This window comes from Crocodylus porosus, unplaced genomic scaffold (genome assembly GCF_001723895.1).
Source record: "Crocodylus porosus isolate Cpor-Errol unplaced genomic scaffold, CroPor_comp1, whole genome shotgun sequence".
NCBI classification, from domain to species: Eukaryota; Metazoa; Chordata; order Crocodylia; family Crocodylidae; genus Crocodylus; species Crocodylus porosus.
The window spans coordinates 5,634,549-5,660,478 of record NW_017728929.1 but is presented as its reverse complement, the minus strand read 5'-3'; the positions used below and the strand labels follow the sequence as shown (position 1 = coordinate 5,660,478).

General features: G+C 43.2%; 1 protein-coding gene across 5 annotated transcripts in view; it reads right to left on the bottom strand.

Moving 5' to 3' along the window:
• The window catches only part of VPS8 (VPS8, CORVET complex subunit), a 149,964-nt gene that overhangs the window by 34,457 nt on the left and 89,577 nt on the right, over nucleotides 1-25,930 (bottom strand). For all 5 annotated transcript variants that reach the window (XM_019542951.1, XM_019542948.1, XM_019542950.1 and 2 more), the window contains 6 exons: nucleotides 18,236-18,377; nucleotides 18,039-18,128; nucleotides 17,332-17,374; nucleotides 15,685-15,788; nucleotides 13,327-13,408; nucleotides 11,095-11,177 (listed from right to left, as the gene is read on the bottom strand). In XM_019542951.1, coding sequence (XP_019398496.1) covers nucleotides 11,095-11,177; nucleotides 13,327-13,408; nucleotides 15,685-15,788; nucleotides 17,332-17,374; nucleotides 18,039-18,128; nucleotides 18,236-18,377 — 544 coding nt within the window. The remainder of the gene's footprint in view (nucleotides 1-11,094; nucleotides 11,178-13,326; nucleotides 13,409-15,684; nucleotides 15,789-17,331; nucleotides 17,375-18,038; nucleotides 18,129-18,235; nucleotides 18,378-25,930) is intronic.

Here is a 25,930-nt window from a genome sequence, read left to right as displayed (position 1 = left end):
GCGGGGCATGTTTGTTTCTTTTTTTTAAAAGCCTTCTTCAAAGGCATCAGGTGCTGGCTGCAGGCAACGCTAGGGATTTTGACTGGGCTGTGGCAGTGCTCCTGTTGGGACTTAAACCTGGAGGTCCTGGCTAGAAGGTTTGCCCCTCTGCTCAGGGTCATACTGATTGCCACATCTGGGGTCAGGAAGGAATTTTATCCCATGGTCGGATTGGTACAGACAGAGGGTGGAGCGGGTTGCCTCCTCCTGTAGTGGTGGGGCATGATCTTCTCCCTGGGATCTCTTGTGGGTATATTAACAACCTTTTACAGAAGGAGGATGTTGGCTGCCATGGTCATCCTGCTCCACCTGTGGCAAGTTTGTGTGTCATGTCTTGTGGCTGTGGCAGTGTTGACTGTGTAGTTTTGCTCAGGGGTTAGAAAGTGGATTTGTATAGGATGGCCAATTCTGCTTCAGGCAGGGAGTTGGACTAGGTGACCTCTGGAGGTCTCTTCCAGCCTTCCTTCTCGATATTTCTATGAAAGACAAGTAGCTGCAAGTTAGACTTGCTTGCATTCCCCACCCCCTGCCTGGTCTTGGTTCAGCGATGCTCCCTCCCTTTGCCTTCATGACAAGTCATAGCCTGGGACTTTTCGTTCTTTTGCTAAATCTCAAGGTGCTCACGACTTAGCTCCTTAGACAAAACCAGCCATAAGCAAGCAAACAGACCACACTGTTTCCTGATCTGTGCAACTTTCTCCTGTACCAAAGCATTTGCCAATCCCTCACTTCTGGATAGGACAAGTCCTCCTCCTCTTTACAGAAATCTGAAGGCAGTGCAAAACTTTGAGTCAGAGACAAAAAGCCATTAAGTGTCAGCTGAACCAAAGATGACACTTTATTCTAGGGCTGCTCTGCCCCTAAGGACTTGTAATCATGGTTGCATCTTGCTATCAAAATTATCAAAACCAGCTGCTTCACCTGTTGCAGCATCTTTCAGAGCTGTTTGTTCACTGGGGACTGCTCCAGCTTTGCCCAAAACATTTTTCCCATGCCTGAACCAAGGGGGTTACACTTCCATTCCTCACATAGGTTCTTATGGGGGGAAAAAAATGATTCCTTTGGAAGTGCAAGCTGCTTCTCTTTTGTTACGGATAAATTCCCAACCACAGCCAGTAGGGTTACCTCATTAGAAATAACACTGATAGTTTAGAAGGCCAGCTTCTAACAGGAGCTGGACAAATGTGATGGAGATCCCAGGTGGACTCAGAAGACTAGTGCTTTGCTGTAAAGAGGAGGGTAATCTGCTCTGGGACCAAGACCTTAGGCTTCTTGCACAAGGTATTCAGCCAGCTTACGAATTCCAATAACTACTATATAATGAAGGAAGTCAAGGGGGATTTACCCAAAGGTATTATCCAAGGAGTACACAGTTTCTAGCCATGGGAAGAGAAGTGGAGCAGGAGTGGGGATTTCTTGTGCAAAGCAATGTTAGGAGACTCATGCTCTGGAATGAGCTCCTATTTGCCTAGTCAGACTAGCTGCTCCTCAAAGGCTTATGCCTTAAAGGAATCTGCTGCCACAGCTCTGTGATTCTCTCTCCCCCTCACCCTGCAGAGGATCCTAGAGACAAGGGAAGGCAAGCAGCCAGTTTCACCTGGGTTCAAGATCTCTGCTAAGAGGCTCTCCTCTCTCTCCTAAGTACCAATTCAGAATCCAGACCACAGGGATGTCAAGAAGTTTATCCCCCAAAGCCAGTAAGGGGCTGGAAATATGGGGAGAGGAAAGCCAGGGTCCAAGCTCCAGTGACAGAAGTCCCTCCACTCCAAGAATTTAAGAAGCGTTGCTTTGCTAATGCTGAATTTTCATGGAGTCCATGAATGCCAGTTGATTCCCCCTACCACACACTTGCACAAAGCCAGTTCCAGCTGTGCTCCAAAAGTGAAATCTAGGATCTTTTCCATGCATGCTCTTGCCTGTATAAATTATCTCTCTTCTCCATGGTTTACCATGGCTTAGAAGTTTCTTCCTGACAGGGGGTAGGTTAAAGAGATTTTCCTGCTAGAGTCCCTTGATATTAGCTGCTGGTGTTTCATAGCAGTCTTCTACTAGTAGCAGTCAGCTACCAGGCTGGCCAGAAGTGCTCTAGTCAGCTAGTACTTATTTTTCTCTAGGCCCAAATATGATCACTACATCAGACTATTAGATCTCCTGCTGGGACAGCTTGGTTCATGCCTCTGCTGCACTCTAGTGAGCTTATTCTTTAGAATTTACCTTTCCCTGGGCTCGAGGCCCCAATCTGCCAGCAGCTAATGCAGAATGAGGATAAACAGGCTCACCCATCTGTACAGCAGTTAAACAGTGGGCCAGGTTCTTTCCTCTCAGCTGGCGATATAGTCATCCATCTAAGCCTTCCCTTTTGTGATGGACTATGGAAAGAGATGCATTAGCTGGCAGCTGTGGAACACAAATGACACTTCCAACAGCAGCCTGGAACAGTAAGCACTTTTTCAAGGGCTTACTGGACACACTGCTGAAGAGTAACACAAATCCAAGTGAAATGACAGCCTCTTGTACCCTTGGGGATAGACTCTCAACAGTTGGGGTAAGAAAATCTTTTTCTTCTTATCAGTTCAAGAAAGCCTCTTAGCAGGTGTCCTGAGGGCTAATGACAAACTCTCACAAGCTACTTGTTTAAAACAAACAATGCAAGCCTTAAGAAATGAATGGAGTCATCCAAACTGGCAGAAAATGAAGGCTGCCTATCTGTCAGAATGCCATATTGTTTGGTCACTCTATGGTTATATTGGTATGGACAAAATATATATCTCATTCAAGTGAATTCACTCTGCACTCCTGTTTACAGCACGTGGTTTTTGCATTGCCAGATTGCCTTTGTTGTCCGGTAGAGTGACGTGTTTGGGCTGTGTACTACAAAAAGGTGTCTCAAGATGTAGAAGAGGTGAGGAGCTGTTAAACTCTGCTTATTCAAGATCAGCACGTGTGGTGGCTATCACATGAACAGCTGCATATGATCAACACTCTAGTTCATTTGGAGTTACATGAAGAAATGCAACCTCCTCTTCTGGTAATGTACTTGTCTTCCACATTAGTCTAGTCTTCCCTCCAGGTGATATGAGGCTCACTTATGATATGAATATAAAATTATATAGTTAACACCTTACATGCAGGGAGCACATGACATGAATGGTTATCTTCTAAACAGAAAATTTTCCAGTGAACAAAAAACTATCCAGTAGCTCATAAGAAGGTAAGGCCTCTGAGGAGAAAATACATGGCAGCAAGACTTGCATGCACAATGTAAAATGTGGTGATTTAGACTGCATGAACACAGCTTCCTACCTCCAAGAGTATTAAAACCAAAAGTGAACAATAAGTATCCTGTATTTTTGCAGGGTTCAATATCAGTTAGTGATATAAAGCCAAGGTCTCTGCCCTATGCCAACAGTCCAAGGTCCAAATTAAGCTCAGATGCACGAGTCAAAGTTACTAGATATGGAAGAGGTTAATTACTTTCCTAGCCACCCTCCTTGTCATCTCAAGTAGGAAGCTGGTTTTACAGACTGTTGTGATAACTTAAGACCAGAAGTCCTTTGGGCATACATGCTGGACACAAGAATAACTGCAGAAAGTGCTGGCACTCCAAGCTATAAGCAGCTTCAAAAATCAACATTTTATAAGCTACTGTTTGTTATCTCTTTGGCTTCAGCAGTAAAAACATTTTAAAGATCAGAGACTCAAGCACTAATGGTTAATTTTTGTATATATATTTTAGAAGTCATAAATAATTTGGTGGGAAGGCTAACATAGAAATTAAATATATAAATAATTTCAGCTTACATGAACAAGCCTGTGCATAAAAGCACACACGACTTCTACTGAATAATAATAATAAAAACCTCAGTTTATACACTTATAAACAAACTCCCTGGCAATTCATCAAAACCAAAGGTGTCCCCTTTGCAATGTGCCACAAGAAATCTCAAAGTCAACCAGCCTTCCCCATCCAGGTGAGGCGAGGCTGAGGAAAATGGACTTATTTAGCCTGGAAAAGAGAAGATTGGCAGGGGATTTAATAGCAGCCTGCACCTACCTGAAGGGGGGTTCAAAAGAGGATGGAGCTGGGCTGTTCTCAGTGGTGGCAGATAACAGAACAAGGAGCAATGGGCTCATGTTGAAGCAAGGGAAGTTTTAGGTCAGATATTAGGACAATCTCTCTCACCAGGAGAGTAATGTATTGGAACAGGTTACCCAAGGAGGGTGTAGAAATTCCAACCCTGGAGGTTAAGAGCCGGGCAGACAAAGCCTTGGCTGGTAATATAGTTGGGGATGGTCCTGCTTTGAGCAGATGTGACCTCCTGAGGTCCCTTCCAACCCTCATTTTCTATGATCCTATGAATCTATGATCCATTACACAGCAACATCTGGTTAGTTACAAAGCTTTTGTTCCTATTAATCACACTGGATTTATGAAATAAAGAATGTGTCTGAGCCTTTGACTGTTCTCAAAGTGGGGCTGTGGGAGAGTCTGGGCGACTTTGCTGCATTTTGCATAATTCTGAATACAGTAGCACTGTTCATTGTGAAGTGGCTCTTGAAGATTTTAAGCTGACTTTTATACATGTGTGTTTTAGACCTAAAAGATCCTTGTCAGTGCAAAGTTTGCACAGACTATAGCTCCATATTCTAGCTATTAATTATCTGGGTATTTTCTTAGGTTTCATAAAACATATTTATAAAGTGTTGGCAGTGATAGGAATTCTTGTAAATTGACTAAGGGTTTCAACTGCACGCTAAACAGAAAAAGGCCCTATTTTCTTCCCATAAACCTCCCTTACCTAGTTTCTGCCCTCTCACTTCCTGTGCCAAACCTCTTATATAATCTCCCCCAGCTAGTTTGATTTACACCTGACATCATCTTGCCAGCCACTCCCCATCACAGCAATGTGTTTTGTCAATATGTTCTTCCATATGTTTCTCAAAACCCTCTAGTATATGCAAAATATACATGTATTTAAGTGTGCAGCATATCTACACAGGATACAAGATTCATGGTATAGGCAGAGATAGCAGTACAGCCTAGAATAAAGATTTCAAAGCAGTTCTCATTCTAAGAAGCTATTTACTGAAATTTGGCAGAGGAGGGGGAAGGCATGCAGGAGGGGAAAGAAATTACAGCACTCCAGGGCAGAGATCTGGCTTGGGGAATTTGATTTTGAACAATTACTTTGTCAACATTTGTTCAGCCACTTCAGAAGAAGAGAGAGGGGGGAGAAAAAAGTTTTCCCCATTTCAAGAAATTTGCAGCCCTTCATCAAGAAACTCTAGCACTGCTATGCTCTGCAGCCAAAGTGAAATTTGGCAAGGGATCATTCTGACATCGAGAACAAAGACTTCACTGTGTCCTTGCAGTTGTCATCCTGGTTTTAAGATATCAGGAAAGGGCCCCCAAAGTAAGTCATGAGGCCTCTCATATATCACCCATATGTCTAGCTAGTTGGTCTTCTCAGGTCAGCTTTGAGTCTAGAGAAGCCATCACTGACAAATTACCATAAAATAATTGGGCTAACCCACCTCAGAGTGCATACTGCTCAATGGTAGGTTTGTGACTGTTGGCAATGAAGCACTTAGTAGCCAGTAAAATCCATGGGTCATGTGGGCCACAGGGTCAAGATGATGCTATAGATTCCCAAGGCAAGGAAGGAAACCAAACAGATGAAAACCCAAGCCTGTGAAATAGTATCGCCTCTTGTGCTGTTCGTAGTGGTCTGAGATGTTCACGTTTTGAGCATCCCTACGGCCTGAATTCCAGCCTTGGATGCCTCCTTGACTGGAGATGCTGGATTCAAAGGAAGACCACATTTAAGGAACAGCTAAGGAAAAAATAGAGGAAAGGCTGTGGAGGTGGGAGGTCATTATCACTGGGGGTAGCTGTAGTGATGGGTACTAGACAGGGAGAAAGAAAAAGAAGCCAACCTTTTAGGGGGAAGTAGGAGTAAGATGTAGGCACCCAGAAGTCAGGGCAAATAGAGGAAAGGCTGTGGAGGGGGGAGGTCATTATCACTGGGGGTAGCTGTAGTGATGGGTACTAGACAGGGAGAAAGAAAAAGAAGCCAACCTTTTAGGGGGAAGTAGGAGTAAGATGTAGGCACCCAGAAGTCAGGGCAAATAGAGGAAAGGCTGTGGAGGGGGGAGGTCATTATCACTGGGGGTAGCTGTAGTGATGGGTACTAGACAGGGAGAAAGAAAAAGAAGCCAACCTTTTAGGGGGAAGTAGGAGTAAGATGTAGGCACCCAGAAATCAGGGCAGATATGAGGTACAAGCTGCACTGCAAGTTGCCTAGACATGTCTCCCTAATGGCAAAAATGACCCTGAAGACTTGAAGAAGCCACCTTCACATGGAGTCTGACACATACAAATGCTAGCAAGACGCCAATATTCACATCTGCATAAGAAGGGATTTGGGAATTCATCAGTCCTCAGTCAAGAGCTGACTGCATCCTGGGACGATGCTCAAGTGATAGATGCCTTCCAAAGGTTACATTTGTGTAAAACGAAGAAAGTGTAGTTTTAGGTCATACTGTATTTTATAAGTAAATTTTATTTCAACATGCATAATTTAAAAACAACAGCATGGAAAGTACATCATACTGAGACACCATATAAATTATAGAGAGCAATGGGGAACTCAGGACTTCAGCACAGCATGTACGTGATCCATGACACACAGCAAGTTATTTTTATATCCGTCAGAAAACCACTCTCTCTTTTCTAAAGCAATCCCTTAAATGTATGGCTGACGAAAACTTATCAACAGTTAAGTGGTAAATGAAGAGATAGCAATTTTACGTACAGTAAGTCAGTTTGACAAAGTGATAGGGAAGATATCTCTGATGCAAATCGTTTCTCCTATTAATGGGGGCGTCACTTCTTGCTATGTTATTAAGTAGGCTCTAGAGAGCAGTCAATGCCATCAGAATAAGCAGATGCCACCCAGAGCTCCCTCCAGTTTGGAGCCAGAAGGTTACAATGGCTCCTAAAAAATCTCTTTAGCTGATCCCTCTATTGGTCAGGTTTGCCTCTCTCAATGGCCTCCATCCTACCCTGCAATAAGCCCTAGTGCTTTCACTTTGCATTTCTTTTGGCTAAATCCATTACAAAAATCAAAGGGGAAAACATTATTGTTGCCAGGTGTAAAATGCAGATAAACAGCCTGAGATACATAAATGTTGAGCTTGTAGTTTATTGCTTTTATAGACTTATGATGCCCCTTTGAAATACTGTTCCTGGGAAAAAATATGCTTTTAAACCTACAGCAGCTAATATACAAACACACCAGACATTTAGGCAGCAGCTCTCTTACCACGTAAATGGAGAAAACCGTTGGGTAAGCAGCTGTTTCTTCTCCTGTGCCTAAGGCCAGCTAAAAGCACCCTCTGCCCATATGAGACCCACTGCAACTGGGCTCTTAGCACATGCAGTGAAGTTATCAGGAGCTGAGAACCCAAGTGCTGTTTTGCCATTTGGAGTGAACTTCCCACAGGACCTGGGAGTTAGCTCCACTTGGGAGGATGGAGGTGATGTTTTTCATGCCCATTTACCTTCCTTGAAGACATGCCCCCATCGGGGCACAATGTACTTGTGCACTGATTTAGAGACCTAGGAACAGTCTCCTCCTGCCTCCTAAGAACAAACGCTGACCTGCTGCCACGTCTTTTAGGATTTTACATGTTAAATATGCTTATTAACATCACTTAATAGGAAATCTGGACATTTTTGCGCTTTACTTAAATATGCCAACACCAACAGCAACTGCTCTCGCACACAGCTCTGGCAAAATGGCTCCATACCACAGGCCAGCTCCTTAACTTGTGGAAGGAGGCTATACTTGGGAGGAGAGTTTCTTGTGAGTTATTAAAACGTGTGAATTTCCTGGTCTTGAAAATTGGGTGTGGGAGGGCTAGTTAAAAGGTTCCTGTAAGAGTTTTTAACCTGATGGAGGGGTATTCTCCATCTTCACTTTAATGAAGACCCAGACAAAAACCATTCATGAACACCAGCATGCAAAAATCAAGACAGGCAATGGCTACCATTTTCAAGCCTGGGACTTGTGTGGGCATTTGGGATGCTCAGCACTGGATACCAGGACATAACCCCATTGCAGCCACAAACAAGTAGAGCAAAGGAATATCCTGCCTGGGAGAAATAAGACAATAAACCAAGCATCTGAGACACTGGCTAAAAGTCTGTTTGTATGTTTGCATCTAAAACCTCACCCCCATTTTCTTCCCAAGTACATATAGCAAGCAAAACCTCCTCTGCTATGGACTTCAGACGAGGACATTCTTGCAACTTACTGATGAAGCCGAGTACGCCAATGCAGTACTTGGGTACCAAGCTAATGAATACAGCATAGCCCAAAAAACCGGAATTGCTTGTGATCATAAGCATACGTTATTTTCCAGGGAGATGATGGTCTACAAGAGGCAAGTACCAGGGCTGGCCTTAGGGAAAATGGTTCCCTGGGTGAACTTGTATTTTGGCACCCTTGCTTTAAGTATGGAGTAGTATTAATGAAAATTTCAGAATAAAGCCCCATGGGGAGCTGCTGGGCTGGATCAAGAGACTTGTACCTTGCAGGCAGGTACTGCTGCTGCTGTAAAGGAATGAGGCGGGCAGACTGGACAAGGACGCTGCCCACCTGTAAAGCCTGCCCTGACAGGCCCAACTCTCTCAGCGTGGGAGGCGCTGGCCAAATCCCCCCCACGGAACAGGGAACATTCAAGTAAGTGCTGCAGAGACCTGTTTTCTTCCAACTCAGCCCCACCCCACATGGTACAAATGCACCAGGCTCAGAGCCACACAGCTGCAAACACCAAAGCACCCTGATGTTCTTTTCTCCCTATTTTGAAAAGCTTTTTTAAAAAAGTCAATAGAATTTAAGTTTCTGGCATCTCCGATTTCCTACACTGCAAGGGGAATTAGGCTGTATCTGCTTGCAGAACGTTAATGGAGGATTATGGCTTTGTAAAAGAATTAATGCTCAACCTTTCATCTCTCTTCAGACAGCATTCACCCACTTAATAAGATGAAACTTCTCTTAATACCCCCGGGGATTCCTCTAGGATCTCTCCTAATACATTTCTGCTCGGCTTCCTGTTTAATAAATAAAATTTTACAAAATCCTGTGTTAGGGACAGATAAAAAAAAATCTAAATCTAATGTTAATCATAATTTCATAAAGCCTCAATTACGCGAGGTTTAGTCAATACAAAGTAAAAACCAGATCACAGGACCCAAGCGCTTGCAGCATGAGCAATGGAATCTGTCTCTGGCATCTAGGCATCCTTTAAGACAGCACCTATATATCAACTTACAGAAATTAGCATCTCCATAAAGCCGAATCTCTAAATCGACACTGGTCTTCTCTTTTTAGATTCAGCTACTTAAACATGCAATATTGTAGCCCTTTCCCCTCTCAACAGAAAGGCCAAGCTCTATCTCAGTTTATTAGATGATATGGCTGTTGTCATCTAGCTTATAGAAAATGATTAATTCCCCTGCAGCTGTTTCATCTCCCAATCCACAGCTCTAAACCCAAAGCATGTATGTGCCCTGTGGAGCAGACATGAGCTCTGCTGAAATGGTGCATTTGAACGCATTTCCTACAAGTCTCTAATGTCATTGTATATTTTACATGTTCCCAATGCCACAGGTGATAGAACGGAGTGCCTGCAGCCTTCAGCTCCAACTAAAACAGATTAAGGGAGAGTTTTGGGACCTTACAACCAAGCTAACAAGATAGAAAGGATGGGAAGAAGCCAGAAGATTTGTCCTTCCTTGTCTATGCAATTGCTTCAGCAAGTTCCCATTGCAGGGGGTTATCAAGTACTTGCATTCCATTCAGAGCAGTGTTGCATTACCTATGGCTGGATCTGTTGAAGTGAGCAGATCCAGCCTGCTGCACAGGAGATCAGCAGCTAGCAGCTTGGCCTGACATCTGCTTCACTGACCTGTGCCGTGCCACTGATACCTCCAAGTTGCAGGCCACAACCTCCTCCCCCATCTCTCCACCAGCATGGTGGCCCATAGTGTAGCCAGGTCTCAAGTGCCCAGCCCCACCCCCACTAAAAAGGTTGATCTCTGCTTTAGAGGGTATTGAGAAATACATGGAGAGAAATTAAAGCTTGCATCTCCCATAAACATCCAATCAGACCACAACATACAGGGATTAAACACCCCCGTAGAGGCTGCCGGCTTCCTAGAGGCTTAGTACTGCAACCCTAACTGGGCTAGAAGAAACCTCCCCCAATAGCCCATCTGAACCCATTTCAGCAGTCTCTGAACCAAAATGACCCAGCCTGATCCTTTCTCCCTAAACTATATAAATCATCTTGATTTAGCTTCTCTCCAAGGGAATGCCCATATCACAGCCTAAACTGTTCACCCTCCTCTGGAAGGTCAACAGGAGGTTGCCCAGGGGCTTCCAGGTGCTCAGCTCTTCTGACACCCAGGTCTTTTACTGAGGTATGTAAGTCAGAACACACAAGGGAGCAATCCTTCAGACCTTGGTCTTAAGCATTTGGTTTCAAATATTTAGCTTTTGGCTTGAATAATTAAGAGGTTACAAATAAATAATTCTGTTTGATTTCCAAGGCAGGTTGATGTGAGGCTAGCTACATCTCTGTACTGCTGCCTACAGAAACTAGCACACCTTTAACCAGGCTAACCCAATGAAGCACACAGGCTCAGACTGACCTTTAACCTTTGGGTTAGAAAATTACTTCCAACTGCGTTCTCTCAAACCTAAAACTTGCCTGTTTCAGTTTGTTCCCTGAGGCTGAGACTGCCTACACATTTTATTGCCTTCATACCTACCTACATTTTAAATAAATATCACAAAAGGATATACAGTTAGCCAAGTTCACTCTTGCAACTGCTGCTACAGGGTTATACCAGGAACGTGACAGGGTTATACCAGGAATGTGTTTTTCTCCATACACTGCATGTGCTGTAGCCAAGGCTTTATATGAGAAAGATTTAGGAAAGGTTTGGTGGCTCCCTGAGGTTTTCCCTCCTCCCCTGCTGCTCACCTGTAGAATTCTCTGCAGGATTGATGGAAGGGCAATAAAAGCAGCCATGTTGTTGAGCACCTGCATGGTCAAAATCTTCAGATCTGCAAGATCAAAACGTGGAAGTCATCTACAACCAGTCAGAACTGGAAGGTTAGGAAAAGCCGTCACTGTAAAAGTTTACAAGGTCTTTTTTTTCCTGCTTTCAAAAAACATTACAAGTAAATATTTTAGATAACCAGCAAATTATGCAGTAAGTGCAGTTCTTTCTATCTGAAAATAAATGCAGTGTTCAGGTAAGCTTTCAAGCTTATGATTTCCACTCTCTACCCCGTTATTAAATGGCCAGACCTTCTACAGCCTTCTTAGAAATCTTACTTGGTGATACATTGCTATTCAGTTTCCTCTCTGACTGCAAACATAAACAGCCCCCCCAATGACTTTGAAACATCATGTTTCCACCAGGGTAAAATCACATATTCCTTATTTTGGGGTGCCCAGACCTAAACAAGGCCTGTTTTTTAATAAGTGAAGGACCCCTGAAAAAGCCTGCCACCTCTGGAGGGACAAGGGGAGAGGAAAAATGCAAGGAAACAGCCTGCAGGGCATGTGATAATGACCATCGCCTCTTTTCAGCAATTCTGAGATGCTTGGTTTTCCCTTTGCACCATTAAGGGCCTTGACCTGAGATAAGGAAGCTCTGGAGGAAGCAAAACAAGACAAGGATTCACTTCAATTGGCAGATAAGTCATGGCCAAACTCTTCAATGGGTGGGTCAAACATACAAAAAACGCTCAAGAGGCCAATTGACATTTCAGGCATGGCCCTCTTTGTACCTGAAATGTGCTGCAGCTTGTAGCTCTCTTTCCTAGGATGATGTAAGGAACTGGATAGAAACAGTTGCTCTCTTACTGTCCCCAACCATAATATTTCATGGTCCTTAAGACATATTGGTAGCAGAATAACTGTTTTCTTCTTAACAGGCATCAGTAAATCAAAAAAAACACAAACTGTCTTAGGAGACTGTGAATTGGGAGGACAATATTCATTGCATAATTTTGCTCAAGAGAAATGGTGTTTCTTATTTTTCTAGTGCATCAACCCTGTGGTAACCATCTTCCATTTTCAAAACATCATTAATTTTAATATTGAGCTTGTTTAAATATTTAAATGATCAGACTCAATAGCTTCCCTTTGGCTAAAACCTGACTGCAAGGTCTGTCTCTTACTGTGGCTCTGACAACTAGCTGACCCCTGGAGGAGTATTGAGAGTCTCAGTTAATGCACAGTCAGCCTACACAGATGACCTGGCAAAAGCCCATCCACCTGCTGCATGACAAGAGGTAGAATTAGGGACCTGCCATTGGAGGAAATGGTCACCGGATTGTATTGGAACTGGAGCAGTCAGCATTGCAAGAGGCTGTAGAAACTGACAGGAGAGGGAGAAGGAGGAAAGAGCCAAAACCTATCTGGCAAAAAGGGACAAGAGGAAAACAGGTTGGGTTTACATTAAAAAAAAAAAAAAGACAGATAAAATCTTTTTATTTCAGTTTTTGTTCTCTCCTCCCCAGTGCCAGAATAATATATTTAGCACGTGTTATTTTGGTGCGTTTCCCCGTGATATCACAACAATCATACAAACACCTCCCCACTCGTATATCCGTGTCAGACACGTAGCTGCAATCCTATCCCACCCTGCTAAAGTCCCTGAAAAACTGTTAATGGGTCAATGTTGGTAACATGTCTTTATCCTAGCTTTAAGACTGTGCAACAGCAACAAAAAATGGTAAGAAGGAGAATGACCCACAGAGATTCTGCATTAGACCAAGGAAACATGTTCTAATCCCTCAATCAAAGAGTTTTTAAATTTAATTGTTTCAGGTAATTGCAACTGCTGGTGAGTTACAAGAGGAGAGACGTGGGTCTCTATGTAGGACCAAGAGGATTTAAGACTGTAAAGAGAAAATGGATTGATATTTCTAAGTAGAAATTCTGCAGACTACATATATTACAGTCAATGTAGGTTCTAATATTCTCCCTACTAAAAGATGGCCCTCATAGCCAGGAGAGCAGGGTAACAGCACTTTACACACCTTAAAAATATTCTAGCCCTGGCTATAGCACTATGTAGAGATTATATATTTATTTGTTCAGGCACAAATCAGTTTCCCTCCCATTATCTGGGCAGGACAAACAGAGTTTGCTGCCTTATTTTGACTTGCTCTTGGTACCACAAGATGCCAGCACACTTACGTTCAGAGTATCGGCATGAGGCTGAAGAACTTGACAGTTTCTGTGGCGACATCATAGCCTCCAGGAGGGGAAACCAGAGAGCCTAGAATACATAAGCACAAATATGTAAAAACAGTTAAAACTAAATTTGTAATATTAGCTTCAGCCTTCAGAGGTCAAAACTGTGGCTGCTTCCACACGATGACAAACCACAATTAAACACTATGCTTCCACCCTTTCACAGAGCTGTGCCAAGATTGCTGCGCTTTTGCATTTGCATTATAAAAGAGTGAAACTGCTCTGTTACTTTACCGCCTAGGTCACTCACATCTAAGAGCAGGGGTGCCATCTGCTTGGAAGGAAGGAAGAAGCCTGACTGTGCCCTTAAGCTCGATCACTTTTCAAGCTCAAAACAGTGTAGGGACGAACTCGACTCGCTGACCTGGTTTCCTCATTAAGGTTGTAAGGTATTTGATTTTTACAGAAGACTGAGCACAGGCTTCACCTGAGCTAGGGCCCATCAAGTTCCATTGTAGTATAAATACACACATACAGAACAGAGAGAGGTAGTTAGCTGGGCTAGTCTGAAGTAAGGCAGAAAGCAGCACAGTCTACCCTTACAGTGACTGACTAAGAAATCTCATGCCTCTTTGAACAAGTTCACCTATAAGATGCCTCCCTGTCTTGCCTTATATACAGGGACAACTAGGGTAAGGAGTCCATATAACCAAAGCCATCATAGGGGTTGCTAGATAAAAGCCGGGTAAATCCAGAAGTGAACTCTTCCTATGGTAAGAAATATTAACTGTAACTACATGGGGAGCAAGGAAACAGGGGTAACAAGATCAGAGTTCAAGAACCAATATTATTTCAGTCTTACTTGCTCCAAACCAGATACGAAGCAATGTGAGTATTGCATCTACGGCTGCAGGACAACAGATGGTCACTAACACAAGAGATATTACAATTCACAGCCTGTTTCTTTCCTTCGTGGGTTATTACAGTGTACAACTTTAGGCCTTTGATCAAAAGAACTAATCCCCATTCCTATTCAATCCACAGGGTTTGCGTGGGAGTCTCAGTCATTTTCTGAAATGTCCAAATAAATGAGTTCTTTGAACATTCAACTGAAAATTGCAGATTTGGCAGAAAGACCAATACATAAGGTGACCACTGCTAGTTACCACAGATTTCTCCTAAACAGTGATTAAACAGTAGCAGTTTGAAAATGCTGGCTTGTAAATGAACTCTCCTGCAGGAGGATTGGAGATGGTATGCTTGCACTCCTTACTGAAAAACACCATTGTAAGAAAAGAAATAAAAACACACTATTGAACTGATACCACCTGGGAGAACTGCATGTAGGCCCAATATAATCAATCTGTCCATAATGAAATCTGCCCAGATCACGCACACTATGTAGATCTTCTGGAATCTCAGTCTCACAAGAAGGAAGTACTTTCCCTGTCCCTCAAGACCAAGATGAACAGCACTAAATTCCATGGATCTCAGATGTTAGGAATCTCACATTCCTACTTGCACAAGGAGGATGGAAACACTAGGGTTGAGCCCAAGCCCAGCTCTTAGACATGTTAGGTATACATATCAAATGGAACCCTGGTCTGAAAGGGAGTAGAGAGATAGCACTTCAGGAAGATCTTCAATGCATGTTTTTTCTGAAGGCATTAAGGAAAACGGCCTTTTTACTGCTTATGTCTTGATGTAGACTCTTCCTATGCCAGAAGCAAAAGGTGCTGTCTCAGCACAGGCAAGGCAAGATGCAGAAACTCTCTAGTCCAGGTTCAAGGTTAGAAGCCAACTGCATACTTTGACATGATTAAATGAGAATCTGTAAATAAAAGTAAAGCTTTCTTTGACCCTCTTTCTTGAACGAGGGCTTCTTCAGTATCTCACCTCTATCTACTGCAATCACAGTTATGCCACTGCTTGTGCTACAGCAAAAACTGATCTTGCCCTGGACATGGCCTTTCATAATTTCTGCAATGAAGCAACAGAGCTCAGTGTGCTCCAGGCAAAATATCCCTTGTCCAGGAATACAACTATCAAAAATTCTCATATGCACCATGACAGCAGCAATGTTTCCTTGTACAAGGCAAAGAAGAGGCCTTTCTTCTAGCTGCTGGCTAAAATACCAGCTTCTAGCAGTATGCATTGGTCACTGTGCACAGACATGTCAGGAATAGAGAGGAATATATACAAGGTTCTGCATACTGTATTTCTACAGTTATAGAATTTTATACAAGCACAGGTGCATACAAGACAACTTAACAGAAGACTGGTTTAATGGAGGTGGAATTCTCTTCTTCTGATTCTGCATAGCACTGGAAACTCTGGTAATACAGCATTTTATCCCTTTACCTCTCGCTGCTGCTGGTTTAAATTATGTGAATTCCTCTGGCAAAGTGCAATTGTTTTCAGTAAGGTAGCTTCAATATCCTTTATCGAATGGGACTGTGTTGAATCTAGGTTAAAAAGCAAAACAAAAATGGAGATTACATCATTGATTCCAGATAATTTAAACATGCTACTACTGCCAAATCATTTTGAAAAAAATAAGAATTATGCTGTTCACCTAAAACTTACTCCCTGTAGATAGCAGTAGCTACATTATGAAAACAGATCTCAACTCTTTTTGTTGATTTTGCTGTACAGCAAAATGAACTGTGCTTGCAAAACATTTTGTATGACTGCATAAGTAATTTCTGAGCTTTGGCTTACATTTGCCTTGACACCAGTTAAAAGCATCATGTTCTATTTGATGCCACTGACTCCTGGAGCTGGAGAGCAGCAGTGCAGTACGAGATATAATAACATTTCCTGCAGGCATGGAAGACCTGCTTCCTTCGGGTAATTTGCCTGGTTTTTGTTAATGGGGGAAGCTGACAAAGTGCTGCCAGCTGTAATATTGTTGTTTACTGTAAAAACCAAGATCTCTCTTGCTTTTGTTGCAGCTGTTTTCCCCCATAGGCAGCATGTACACAGGGAGCTACAAAAACTAGCAGGTTTCAGAAAACACTAACTGCTATAATCAGACCTCTAGCCTGCTCCTAAACCCTTGCAAGTGAATTGCTGGTTTGTTCCTGAACCAGTAGGGTTTATAACTCTTGTAACATTTGTTCTATCCAGCATGGTCATGGATACAGTCATCCATATATAACTGGTTTTTTTCCTTTAAGTTTTTAAAATTCCAATAAGCTCTTAGCTTCAATTATATCTTGTGGCAAATGAGCTGTTAATTATGCATTGCATAACACCATTTAAAAAGTAAAACTTAAGTATGCTCACAATGCTGAATGCCCCAGTTAGTTTCATCTCGCTACCCCTAATGATGAGAAAATATGAATACATCAAGACACTCAAGCTGAAACATGGCTAGTTTGTCCTGTTCAATCTTAACTTAGAATTCCCACAAGCCATATTTTCACATTCAGCCTTACAAAGGGCTGAGGGATTTCCTGGCAGACTGTCTCCAGGATTATAACCATGCAAGAAGGCCATGTGTTATATCTCAACCAAGAAAATCCACAATTTGCATGATGGAAAACCCACATCAAGATGTGGAAGATTCCTTGGTCTTTTTTCTGCCACTACTGCCAGATGTTTCTCATTTTTCATAAAGCTTCTGTATTAGAATCACGGGATACACTTCTGATATGTCACTGCAATGCTATCATGACTGCCAGAGAGTAAAGAGCAATTAATTGAACTTTGACAATCCCCTGCAATTCTCTCTTTCAAGGTAACATCTGGGAAGAGCTGGGTGATAAAAAGTCCATTAGAATCATTACCATTAATGTTACAAATACATAATAAAAGGCATTACCGCAGCACCCAGGAATTCTCACTGTAATGAAGAAATCCCACTGTAATGAGCAATGTACAAATACACACATTTCAATTTCTATAGCTTTGTTTCACAGAACATTCTTTTCAAAGGGGAAAAAACGCGGGGAAAAGAATTCACTGCAAAAAAAAAAAATCAACACACATGAAACAAAGACTTACTTTCATCTTCCCGTGTAAGCATCAGCAGCTTGCTTTGCAGTTGCTAAAACAAATCAAAATAGAGCTTCTTAGAGCTGGAAAGCTCTCAGGGTATCAAGGGGAACACATTTATACACAGAGGTCTTTCCCCGCCAACCCCATTTCCCTGCCTGACGGAGAGACTGTAGCAGTGCACAGATTTTTCCTTAGAGATGTAAGAGAACAATAATCAAGATAAGGCACATATATTCTACTTAGGCAAATTTAAGCTTCTAGCTATAAGAGTTAAGCAGAACATCCAGCCAAAATATACCAATGGAGAGACATCTGGCAAGAGAGTCTGAAACACAGCACTCTGATAGAAGCTAAATGTTTCAATTCAACTCAGTAGGAAAAAAAAAAAGACATTCAAATTCAAGGTATGACCATACCACTGCCAAGGTGCTTTGGTGAAACAACCATGTGCCAAACCCAGAAACATGGTAATGAAACTGCTCTGATGGAGCCTTTCCTCCACCCCCCAGTGCTACTCTTGAGATCCATCTCTGGCGTACTGGAAAGCAGCAGCAAGGAGCACCCTCCAAATGTTTCCTGGCTTTGGAGTCTGGCTGGGGGAGCTGGGGCAGTGGCCCTTCCAAGGACCAGGTACACACCAAGTGCACACAGCATAACCAGTTGTACTGACAAAAATGTCAAGCTGTAGAATTCAGGGCCTCGGGTTACTGTACCTCAAGCATTACCAAGAAAGCACCGTGGACATCTCCTTTCTTTTCCAAGAGGTATGAGGAAGCTTCGTGGAGTTGGTGTTTTTGAGTGATCTAGGTACAAAAAAAGCCACAAACTCTACCTTAAGAAATCTTCTGGCTTTTTTCCTTCTTTTAGAAGTGATGAAATGGGATGACCCCCCACAGTACCTCCACCTCACCTGAATGGTCTCCTCCAGTCTGTAGAACTCCAGGACTTGTAGCATCTCTAAAACCTGGTCAGGACTGTAGTGACACAGCAACTCAATGAACTGCTCAGTGATGCAGGGAGATACGTGGATCAGATCCTGATTGATTCCTTCCCTGGAACACAAAAGGCATGAGGGACTTAATTACTACACAGTATACTTCAGAGTGCACATAAGCAGCAGAATAAGAAAGCTACACACAGGAGACAGTACAGGCAACACCATCAGAGCTAGAGGTGGGACAAAAATTGCATGTTGACAACCTTATTTCTGTCCTTCAGTGCATACTACACTAGCAGCAATCAGCCAAGATCAACATATAGGTGAACAATCATCTGCTTTCCATGCTGACTTCAAGGTCAAGATCTGTCCTCTTCAAGATATTCAATAGCCTTGGCACAGGACAACAAAGACTGCCTGAAGCACAAGGCTGAAGACTGTGTTTGATTTCTCCCCTGCACAGGTCCAATAGAACTGTACATCCCAAGGGCAAAGTCATTATGGCAGGACATCAAAGCTCCTCAGAGGATGGCTCCAGATGGTGGAATGAATTCTTACCCCCAACCCTAAAAGCTCACCACTTTCTGTTCCAAGCACATGTAGCATGTCCTAGACCTGTTTTGAGAAGCACACAACACAGCAGCCATAAAATAAAGACAATCAAGCTTTAGTTTCCCCTTGGCAATTGCCAATCACCTTGCTTCATACACCAAAAGAAGGCACTGAGACACAAGAGGGTGAAGGTGCGGTAAGGGCTCTCACACAAGAGAGACAAGGTAATTCCAGATGCCCCTCACACTGAAAGCATGTACATGTATAGAGTACACCATGTATTTAGGCTAGCAGAAGGGACAAGAGGCACGAGCAAGTCAGTCAGTCATCAGAAAGAAGCTGGAAGGAGGGGAAGAGACAAGTCAGTGGTGATAGTCTCTAGGATAAGCATGCACTGTATCACACAGGCACAGAGCTGTTGCCACCTGACAATTACTGCTCCACTCCAGTTACTGTCAGAAAAACCACCATGTTACAAAAAAGTAAAAAAAAGAAAAAGAAAAGAAAACTTCTTGAATTTACTTATATGTCCCTGATTAGAGGAAATGGCTGTATTGCCTGCTTGTCCTGGGCCCTGAGAAGGACTGACCCAACACCTGAGAAGCTGGTCTTGACTGATGCAAGATATAAAGACCCCAACAAGCATTGCAGACTGAAGACAGGCCTACGGTCTGGAGAGACCGTGGTCTCAGCATTTCCTTACTCAACAGTACATCCTGTTCCAGGACAGTTTCCTGCTTTTTGTTTTCATTTTATATTCCCACACTTTACCCCTCAATGGAAGAAGATGATTTTGACAGTATCTTTTATTGAACCGACTACATAGTTGGAAGAGCTGCTGGACGAGTTTTCAGGTACCAACGGCCCTTCTTCTGATCTGAGAGAGAAGGCAGGCTGAGCTACATATAAGTAAAGGCTCCATGTAAATGCAAAACAGTCTGCTTTGAGAGATGGAGGAAAACTGTGAGCTAGGGTAAAGAGGTATTATCAGGATCCATTATAAGACAAAAGAAGTATAGTAGAACAGACAATCTGGTTAATGGCAGAGTGAGACCATTCAGGAAGGAGGTAGTTACTTATGAAACGCAGGGGGATTATTGGCAGTAGTTGTAACAAATCATAAAGCCACTGTCTACATTAAGTCCAGATTTTTAAAAATGTTTTTATACTGTTCAACAGTTATGAACTTCTGTTCCCAGGCCCATCTCCCGAGCGTGTTTTATAAATTCCCTTCAGAAAACAAAGATGGTGAGGTCAGAAGTGGTTGTTCTGTGGAAAAAAAGTGTTCCTATTAATATTTGTGCATCTGTCCTTTATATTTTCTTCTGTGAGCATTTATTCTGGTGTGTAGTTCCTGTCCAGTTTCACCCACAGTTTCCACAAGGGCAGCTGGTACACTGGATGAGATGAGCCACATTCTGTCATGTATATGCGTAAGATAACAATACACCAGCTTTATCATAAGAATGTAAGAAGTGCCTTACTGGGTCAGACCAATGGTCCACCTATCGCAGTATAGGTGAGATAACTGTCTCCAACAGCAGCAGAAATGGACAGTGTACAGAGAGATAGGTGAACCAGTTATCTCTAGAGGATCTACTCCCTACTCAATACCCTCCCCGACATCTACCATTTATTAGATAGAAGAGATGTGTTAGATGCGCTGGAGATACCAGAGGAAACATGCTCAACTATTCTGTTCAATAGCCATTAATAGATCTATCAATCATGGATGAATTTATTCATTTCCTATCTGAACCTATGTTATCTGCCTCCACCACCTCCTGTGGCAATGAATTCAAGTTAACTACACATTGCATAAAAATAACTCTCGTTAGTTTTAAACTTGTTACCTACTAATTTCAGCAAGTGCCCCACTAGTTCTAGTGTTCTGGGACTAGGGTCACTTTTACACTTGTTCTGAGGCTGGGGACGAGAAGCCAGTGCTTTAATTACAGCAGCTCTAAGTGCTGCTTTAATTAAAGCACTGTAACAGCTCACTTAGCAGTACCCCTCCACTTAAAACTGGCAGCAGGGGCACCTGAACTAAAGCTCAATCAACAAGCTTGAGTTCAAGCACCTCCATCACCATTTTTAAGCATGGCGAGGCTGATACATGAGATGCAGAAGACTGCTGAAGCACGGTAATTACCATGCTCCAGCAGACGCAATTAACTGAGTCTGCTCTGATGTGCTGTAAAGAGCAATCTCCCCACTCTTGTACAGGCACCCTTAGTGAACCTATTTGTTCAGCACTGGTGAGGTCACATCTGGAGTATTGTGTTCAGTTTTGGGCCCCCAACACAGAACGGACGTGGACAAGTTGGAGACATTTCAGCAGAGGGCAACAAAAATGGCTAGGGGCTGGGTCACAGGACTTGTGAGGAGAAGTTGAGGGAACTGGGCCTCTTTCATCTGCAGAAGAGAAGCCTGAGGGGGGATTTAACAGCAGCCTTCAACTACCTGCAGGGTGTTGCCAAAGAGGATGGAGTTGAACTGTCCTCAGTGGTGGCAGATGACAGAACAAGGAGCAATGTGCTCAAATTGCAGCAAGGGGAGTTTAGGTTAGACATTAGGAAAACCTCTCTGACTAGGATAGCAGTAAAGCACTAGAACAGGCTACACAGAGAGGTTGTGGACTCTCTATCCTTGGAGGTTTTGAAGACCCAGAGAGACAGAGCCTTGGGTGGGATGATCTAGTTGGGTATGGTCCTACTTTGAGGAAGGTGTTGGACTAAATTTGACTTCCTGAGGTCCCTTCCAATCCTCATTTTCTGTGATTTGGTCCACACCCTTCATGATTTTACGGACCTCTATCATATCCTTCCGCAGCCTTTTCCTTTCCAAACAGAAGGGTTCTAGCCTTTTTGAGTCTCCTCTGGTATGGCAACTGCTGCAGGCTCCTGATCATTGATTGCCCTTCTCTGTCCCTTTTCTAATTCTACTACATCCTTTTTAAGATGTGGGGACCAGAACTGCACACAGCATTCAAGATGTGGGTGCACCACGTATAAAGCACATGTATAAAGCCATGATGATATACTCCCATTTATTTTCAATTCCATTCTTATCAATGCTCAACATTTTATTGGCTTTTATGGTGGCTGCTGCATATTAAGCTGATGTTTTTAGAGAACTATCTACAGTGACTCCAAGATCTTTCCTGAGTCGTAACAGCTAATTCAGGGCCTAACACTGTGTAATATGGTTCAAAACCCAGAACGTATACAGGCAGTTCTCGACTTACAACGTTTTGAGTTACAACATTTCGCACTTACAAGGTTTATAAATTGACATCCAGTTTCAACTTTATTACTTCAGTTTCGACTTACAACGCTTGATCCAATGCAACACCATGCCAGTGAACAAGTTCGCTGCATCGCCCATCTCCCTGAAGAACATCTGTCCAAACTTCCTTGGACACATTCTTTAAGAAAGCAGACAAGACTCCAGAAAAGACTCCAGCCGAGAACCCTTCAAAAAGTCCAGCAAAGTCACCTCAAAGAAGTCCTTCCAAATTAATATGATTACTATTTACAATATAAATACATTAATGTAGCTATATTACTCATCTATAATTGATCGAGTACAAAATTCTGGGGTATTTTTGGTGAAAATAGGGTATTGGGCCTTGGTTCAGGAACCAATCCCCCTTTTATAACCCTGTTTCTCATGAGAAGATTGGTTCCAAGTTACAATGTTTTGACTTAAGACGTGCTTTTCAGGAACCAATTGTGTCATAAGTCCGAGAACTGCCTGTACTTGAGGTTATTTTTCCCCAGGTGTATTACCTTGCACTTGCTGACACTGAAGTTCATCTGCCACTTTTTTTGCCCACTCACTTAGCTTGGTGAGGTCTTTCTGTTGCTCCTCTCTATCGCCTTGGGACTTGACTACCCAGAATAATCTTGTATGATCTACAAACTTGGGTATTTCACTGTGTACACCCATTTCTGGGTTACTGATAAATATGTTGAATAAAATAGGGCCCAGCACAAACCATTGTGGGACTCTGCTTTTGACCTCCCTCCACACTGAAGAGTGACCATTTAGCCCTACCCTTTGCTTCCTATCACCTCTATCCCTTAAGGCAGGAACAGAGAAGGGAAAGAGAAAAACAAAGTCAGGTACTTTTCACTACTGCACAAAAAGGGTTTTAAAAAGGTGAGAAATAAGGGAAGGAGGGAAACCCAAATCATTGCTCTCCTCATTTGGCATGGTTGGAAGTAAAAGACTCAAGAAAGACTGCTTGTAGTGCAGCCACATGCTAAAGCAGTGATTCTCAACAAGGATGCCAGGGCATCCTGGGGTGCTACCAGATCCTTTGATGCGTGCTGCAAGGTGTAAGATGATAAGTAAACAAGCAAATAAATAAAGGCTCAGGGTTGTCCCCATCTGAATTATCCCCCCAACCCACACTGCTTAGCCCCTCTGCAAGGAGGTAAGCACCGTAACCTATAAATTAGTTTTTGAAATTGTGTGCTGCTCAATTCACACAAGTTATGGAGGGGTGCACTGAGGTCAATGAGGTAAGCCTTAAGTCCAAGAAGGTTGAGAACCACTGTGCTAGAGTCTTCAGGTAGAAAAAATGCCTGCCTTCCCCACTCAGAGAAAGAAAAGTGCAACCCAACTGTGTTGGACTGGGTTAAACTCTCTCTTCTATTATTTCCAGTTATGATGAGCCTAAAAGCTATGACCAGAAGTAGCTCAGCAGGCATGGAATTTGTCACGCAATGTTTCTCGTTTGCTGGAGGACGTGTCAACATCCAGCCACAGGGCCACTATGCATAATCCAATTCTCCTTCCTGCATCGAAAGTCAAACCCATCCCTGCCATAAGGAAGAGCAATCCTATTAGGCTGAATTAAGTCCTTTGCTTCTGTCCTTAACAATCTGATACAAATATCTGGCTGCTACACCTTCCAAACAGAAATCAAATACACGCTATTGTGGATTGTGAAATGGAAATGGAAAGCATTCCTTCCAGAGGCCAAGGGCGGGTACTAGCTGCAATACAATATGTATTTTTAAAGTAAATGCACTTGTCCCCACAGGGAAGATCACAGAATGGCAGTTCCATTAACACTTGCCAATGTAGCCTTGAAAAAAAGTTCCCTCCGTACCAAAAGGAAAAAATATCTTGTAGCTTTCAATACAAAAGTGTTCAGAACTTGTATTGCATCTTCAGCAAAAGGTTTTAAAAAACAAAAACAAACGAACAAAACTTACAGTTACTTTCTTAAGCAGCTATCACAAAAGTCTTACATAATTTTGCATGACTGACATCTCTATGCAAGTTACCCAGGACTGTCGTAAGAGTACTAGTGTTAATGCAGTATTGCCAACCCCACCATGTCAAAAATCATTAGACAAACACTTGAATATCAAGAGATTAGGCATGGGCAACTGCTGCCTCTTGACGTCAGTCAGCAACCGGGAGCTGTTCCCTGGTGGCTGATCACGCTGACTGGGAGATCCCCTGGCATCTGACCTCACTTTTGCTGGCGGCCCTGCTCCTCAGCTGGTGCTTCCAGCAGGACACCAGTGCTCCTGCCTGCCCTCCCACCCATTGCCTAAACAGGGAGTACAGCCTGACAGGGGGTACACCAGCAGTCTCAGGGGGTGCACATGCACCCCCTACATGTCACCACTGGAGATTAGGAATGTAAACTACGAGATGCTATTTTTGAAGTCTGTGTGTGTGTGTGTGTGTGTGTGTGTGTGTGTGTATGCGTGCGTGTTTTATTTGTGAAGGTATGGGGGGCTTTGGGTGTGTGTGGGGGGTTTGGAGCCCAGGAAGGGGAGGTCCCCGCACACCGTTGCAGGATGCAGGGTAATGTGGGTCAGGAGTGAGGGGCAGTAGCAGGGCCGGGTGGGGGCTGTCGCTTGGGAGCGAGGGGCAGGCAGGCACACACACGTGCACGCGCACGCACGCACACACGAACAGCTGCCCACAGCTCTGTTGCACAACTTGCCCCCGCCCCCATTCACTCCAGTCCCTCCCCCCTCCATCAGGTTCTCGATCTGCCCCTTCCCCTCCACAGACTTACCAGCTTGGCACTCTCTACTTGTGCCAAAAGAAAAAAATCTCCAAGATTTGATCAGTCTTTCTTGAGTCTTTTCCTTCCAGTTATGCCAACTGAGGAGAGCAATGATTCAGGTTTCTTTCCTTCCCTTATTTCTCACCCTTTTAAGTTGATTTGACTTGGAAATCAGGAGTCTTGTGATTCTTTCATGAGAGCTGGCATTACTGTTAATGTGCTGTTCCACAAGTTGTACTTTGCTGACCGGGTACATCACAGGCTCTGATGGTGAAAGGCTTTGGCAGTTCAGAGCTGTGATGTGGAGGCTTTACCTTGCATTAGAATTCCCCTCAACTTGCAATTACACGTGTGGTGGCTTTGCACAGCTGAGATGGCATTGTTGTCCTTTCAGCTCCTTTAAAATTACTTTTACTTAAAATAGAGGCTGTTTCCTCCTGGCTGCACTGTTTTGCTTTTTTTTTTTTTAATTTAAGCCACCTGGTATTTTGATCTACTTTTTCTTTTTGTGTTGCTGTTTTCCAACTGCTGGCTAATAGCACGTGTTTTTATCATGGCTTCATCCCTATAGCTTCACAAAAAAGAAAGCAAGGACAATGAGAACACAGCTTCTTCCTGAAGGTGAGTTTACACAAGTGAGGAAAAACAGTGCAGAGATCTGGGCTCACATGCACAACCTAGCATCTGGAAACTCCTCTGGCATTACGATCGACTCCTGCAGGAAGAAGCTGGGATTAGCCTTATTTGATCATGGTGAGGCAGTATAATTGCCCTCTTGAAGCTTTTGCTCTGTTACAAATATACAGCAACCATTATAAATAGAAAACTGGCGTGTCACAAGGTACCAGCAGAAGCAGACAACATCATTTTGGTTAAAAAAAAAAGGCATGCATAGGAAACTGAGCTAGCAGAAATGCTAACTACAGACAAGAGACACTGAGCACCATACTTGAGAGCCAGACAGCAGCTCAAGGTTGGGGAAGGGATGGAGGCTTTGAGTCTAAGATCTGCAGCCACCCATGGAAACATCATCCTACTCCTTCTGAAGAACCAGTACTATGGTACTGCTGCCAGCC